Source organism: Musca vetustissima, unplaced genomic scaffold (genome assembly GCF_032173495.1).
Source record: "Musca vetustissima isolate MV318-11 ecotype Yass unplaced genomic scaffold, APGP_CSIRO_Mvet_v1 utg44835, whole genome shotgun sequence".
In the NCBI taxonomy this organism is placed as follows: Eukaryota; Metazoa; Arthropoda; class Insecta; order Diptera; family Muscidae; genus Musca; species Musca vetustissima.
The window spans coordinates 18,375-23,638 of NW_026875202.1; the positions used below are offsets into that span (position 1 = coordinate 18,375).

Below are 5,264 nucleotides of genomic sequence, written 5' to 3' on the forward strand. Positions count from 1 at the left end.
GAAATTCGGAAGATCTGTGGGCCGATCTGCGTTGACGGTGAATATCGCCGTGGAATGAACCATGAGTTGTACCATCTATTTTCGGACATTGTCAGACGTATCTAGTTGCAGCGACTACATTGGCTAGGTCATGTTGTGTGAATAAATGAGGATATTCCAGCTCAAAAGGCAAATAAAAGCGAACCAGTTGATGGTTCACGCAGAAGGAGTAGGCTGCGAATTCGATGGAAAGATTAAGTGGAAGAGAACATTTCGAAACATGGGTTTTCAAATTAGAAAAAAAGTGCGCGCAAGATCGATGCTCTTGGAAATCGTTTTTAAGCTCGGCTTATGGAACTAATGTTCTATCACAAGCCAGCTTAGTAAGTAAGTCTTTCATCCGATACTATTTTAAGAGTTTGAGAAATTATCACTGTATTATAGCTGCGCAGAAACGAGAATTTCCACATGTAAAATTGGTTAATGTAAATCAGTACAATAGAATTGTGGCAATAAAAAATGTCAAAATTATTTTTATTATTCTTCTTTTATATCTGTTGGCTTTTGTTTACATTACAATGCTATCAAAATTCATCTGGAATTTTCCGCTACGGCCACTGCGAAGACTATTTTCATCGGCTGCAATAGAATTGCCCAAAGTGAACAAAGACGATTTAAATAATGCGGTAAAGAAAATTTATTCCCAATATGTTAGCATTCCAATAGCAATTGGCGAGGAAACCATTTATTCTGGTGATGCTCAAAATCTGCAAATGCCACACAATCATCAGAGAATAGCAGCAAAATATTACTACGCCACAAGGAGGCATATACAAATGGCCATAGAGCGGGCAATGCAAGTACAAAATGAATGGGCCAATACCGATATTCAATATCGAGCAAATTGTTTTCGAACTGCAGCAAAGCTGCTCAGTGAACCTGGAAGGAGTGCGGAGCTAATGACTTCCATAATGTTGGGGCAGGCAAAGACTCGCCCAGAAACTGAAAGGGATTTTGGCCGCCTAATTCGGATGCTTCATTCGACAGCTGATTATTTGATACGATTGTCCGAAGTGAAGCTTACATCAACAACTGAATGTTTGATTCCACGGTTTGTTTTGAGACCCCTGGATGGTTTTGTGGCATGTACAGGGCCGATAAATACAACATGGCGTGCTGCATACTTGGCCGTGGGACCATTAATAATGGGTAATGTTGTGCTGTGGCGACCACCTAGGGCTTGTGTTCATTCTGCCTATATCATCTACAAAGCACTCATAGAGGCTGGTATTATGCCTTTTGCTTTGCAATTTTTACCCTCAAACTATCGTTTATTTCTGGATACCGTCATAAGATCCCCTTCGTTGGGAGGTGTAAATTATGCTGGACGCCTGAATACCCTACGCACAGTTTGGCATGACATTGCCATACAATTAATTTATTATAAATGTTTCCCACGGCTGGTGGGTGAGTGTGATAGCAAGGGTTACCATTTCGTGCACGAATCGGCAGATATGGAAAAAGTTGTGGATCTGACAATCACTGCAGCATTTAGCTATTCCGGACAAAGGCCAAATAGCTGTGCACGTCTTTATGTCCCAGATACGAAATGGCCTGAAATAAAATACCAGCTAGAAAATCGTGTCGGATCCCTGAAAATTGGCGATCCCACAGATGAAGAGAATTTCTCCTCGGCAATTATTCGTGCCGAACTTTTCGATAATGTTGTTGAATATTTGAATTATGCCCACAGTACAAAGGAGAATGACATAATTGTAGGTGGAAATTTTAATAAGTCTCATGGTTATTTTATAGAACCAACGGTTGTGTTGTGTAAGGATCCCCACGATCGTCTTTTGGTAGATAACATTTTGGGACCTGTTCTAAGTGTTTATGTTTATGAGAGCAGTAAATTGGACGATGTTTTGAAGACTATTGGAGAAACTCAAAAATTTGGTGGTTGTGGTTCTATATTTGCCAAAGATGAAGATATTTTACCAAAACTCCTATCGAAACTTCGTATGTCAGCTGGTAATCTTTATGTAAATAATCAATGTACTGGTGGCAATATGAGTCATTTGCCATTATCTGGTAATCGTTTGTCGGGTACAAATGATAAAAACGGCTCGGCTTATTATTTACTGCGATTTGCCGCTCCCCAAATGATTGAGGAAGCCATTGGAGGATATAGTGAATAAATTTGAAAAGAACAATATATTTTGAATTATTCTTATGATTAATGTAATATTTGGGTAATTTTATTTAGCATATGAGTTTGGTACAGCTGAAGCTCATATGCGCTTAGAAAACCTATATTCAATATTAGTGATATAAATAGTTTTGTCTAATACGTTTACCCTCAGTCGACTCGCTGGAGGGGCCTTTTTGGTCTCATTTTCCCGAAATGATTGAAACCTTATTTGAAACGGGTTTATAGCACGAAAGAATATTCTACAAAAATGTTCGCCATAAAATTTTACTATAAATCTTAGAATAGGCCAAACGCCAAAAGACTTAAAAATATTAAAAATTGATTTCAGGGTAAAATACGATATTATTCCGAGTTGCTACCAAATTTTCTCACTAGATGTCGTTATAGAAAGGTTATATAGGTGGTGTAAAGGGCAATAATATTCTTTATCTAACCACCACCACAGGTCCGATACAGAAGTTTAAGATTGGTCTCCCTATGGGTCAAGGGGTTGTGTGTTCTTAGTAAAATTACATTAATAGTGTAATTTCCATTGAATTGAGTTCGAAATTTTGAAAAGTCGGGCAAAGGCATAGGAAATGTTCCGTTATCTTCTCAGCATGATCTGTACCGACTGTTTGCGAAGCTTCCAAGTCGATGTAAATGGCAGTAGTCTAACCTGTGAACAGTCTGTTAATTTCCTTTTTATAAAGCAGTTTGGTCATATCTTCTTTTGGGTCTCCTCATACTATTTATACCATCAACCTTATGGCTAATGAGGGTATATAAACTTTATTGGAAATGTTAGTTTTAGAGCCCAAGTTTTTTTGGCCCAAATCCGTTTCAGACAATTTGGAGTCGAATAACGAATGTTCGTCCGTCCGTCTGTCTGACGAGCTGGGACCGACGATAACACTCGTAGGTTGTAAACGATTTCTCCCAAACTTTGCACATCATAATCTGTTTTTTCCAAACTTAGTTCCAGTTCGAAGATATCGGTCCGCTTCTTCTGGTATCTTCTGGTCAATATGTTGCTGAAAATTAATGTTGTAATGTTATGCCAATGGACTAGCCGAGTTACCAAACGTAAATCAGGTCTGAAAATGGCAAACTTCCCCCAACAATTTCGAAGACCTCGGCAAATCATAGACTGAGGCTATGCAGACAAATGCCTACAACACCGACTGACACTTTTTATACCCTTCACCACACTGTGGTACAGGGTATTATGTCTTTGTGCATATGTTTGTAACAGGCAAAATAATCGAGATAGACCCATGGTTGCTTTTGAGAATATGCGTAGAATCACTTTCTGAGTCGATCTATGCATGTCCGTCTGTCCGTCCGTCCATGTATTTTTATTATTATTATTATTATTATTTATTTATTCATTTCAAAGCCAAGCCAAAAAGCCTTATATGGCCAGTGTACTACAAAATAAACTTAGACCAAATTAAAAATATAAATTTTAAACACTAGTATTTCTTTTCATGTTACATTTGTCAAGCTCCATAAATATTCATTAAAAGTAATAGAAAAAAAAAATAATTTGAATAAGAACTACTCTGAATTGATTTACAAAAACATTAAAGTAAAATATTAAGTAATTACAGAAATTTATCTTCAGTATTTAACTACTCAAAATAAACAAATTAAATTGTATGAAAATAACTCAAAATGGCCAAAAAATAAAGGATAGATTTAGAAGGAAATTATTATTATTATTTTTATTATTAATCAATACAATATTGAATTTAATTAATATATTTAATATATGGCTAATACCATAGACAGACGACAGCCTTAATTTGCATTAAAAAATTCTTAATTTGAATTAATTTTTACCCCTGACAGACGAAAAAAGTTTTTTGTTTCAAAAAAGTGTATGAAGAATATATTGAAATATGTTTGCAATAGGAATTATATCTTTTAAAATAGATACATGACATAAAGGGAAAATAGCGGCTATGATGTTGGCAAAAGAGGTTCCAATATGAAAGAATGTTGAAATTTGCCTTTATTATTTATTTTCATAAACGTATTGACAACAATCAATTGATTTTCGACAGCATTGCCATATTGAAATTCCTTAATTCATATAAATTCAGTTTGATTTTGTGCATTAACAACACATTGAATAATGTACAATTTAATTTGAATAAAGATTGTTAATGCAAATTAAGGCTGTCGTCTGTCTAGGCTATAAAACCAGGGAAAAGCAAAAAAGGCTTAATTGTAGCCTTTTATTCAAGCGATTGAAGATATTGTAAGAGTTTATTGCGATATGAGTATTGGGATAAATTGAACGTTCGCAAAAAAAGTGGTAATGAATTATATACCCTAGCAACCCTAGTGCAATATGAACGTTCCAAAATTGGAGTTAATTGTGGAAAAATAAGTTGGGGATTTCTTGTGGACCTAGAGAAATTAAAAAAATTCACAAGAAATTGTGGACACTGTATTTTAATAATCTTATAAAAATGAATTATAATTCGTAGATTTATAAATTGACGAAAATTGCAACCCAAAAATTGTATTACATAATTTGAAACATGTTGTCTGATATTCAAACCATATATGTATCTTATCACTCTATTAAAAACAAGGCGTATTTTCTTCATAAATGTCCCGATGGTTCCTGAATATATTTCCACACAATAAATTAAAATTGGCATTATAAGCGCATGTGCAATCTTTAATCTAATACTAAGAGGCAAATTCAATTCCACATTATATAGTTTTCTCAGAACAAAATTAATCTTTGATATTAAAGAGTTAATATGATCTTCAAAGTTAAGATGCCTGTCAATAGTTAAACCCAGACATTTTATACTGTCAACAAATTCAATATCAATGTAATCAAATTTGATTAATAAATCTTCACCATTTTTTAATCCAAATTTCATTGCCTTAGTTTTTGTTGTATTAATGGTCAATTTATTGTCTTGTAGCCAACGGGATAGAATGCACATAGATGAGTCAATGACACATTGCAAAACATCAGAATAACCCAAATCAGATTTGAGTAGGAGCTGTATGTCATCAGCGTATACAAATGGTAAACAATTTGAGCTGGAAATTAAAGGAAAGAGGT

General features: G+C 34.7%; 1 protein-coding gene across 1 annotated transcript; it reads left to right on the top strand.

Annotated features, from left to right (window-relative positions):
* The first annotated feature begins 557 nt into the window (after positions 1-557).
* LOC133337687 (delta-1-pyrroline-5-carboxylate dehydrogenase, mitochondrial-like) lies at positions 558-2,177 on the top strand. The gene has a single exon (XM_061545893.1). It carries the CDS (start codon positions 558-560, stop codon positions 2,175-2,177), a length of 1,620 nt encoding a protein of 539 aa, XP_061401877.1.
* Positions 2,178-5,264: the final 3,087 nt, after the last annotated feature.

What these genes read in the sequence shown, in the direction of transcription:
- LOC133337687 (XM_061545893.1), top strand. Translation starts at nt 558, where the DNA reads ATGCTATCAAAATTCATCTGGAATTTTCCGCTACGGCCACTGCGAAGA.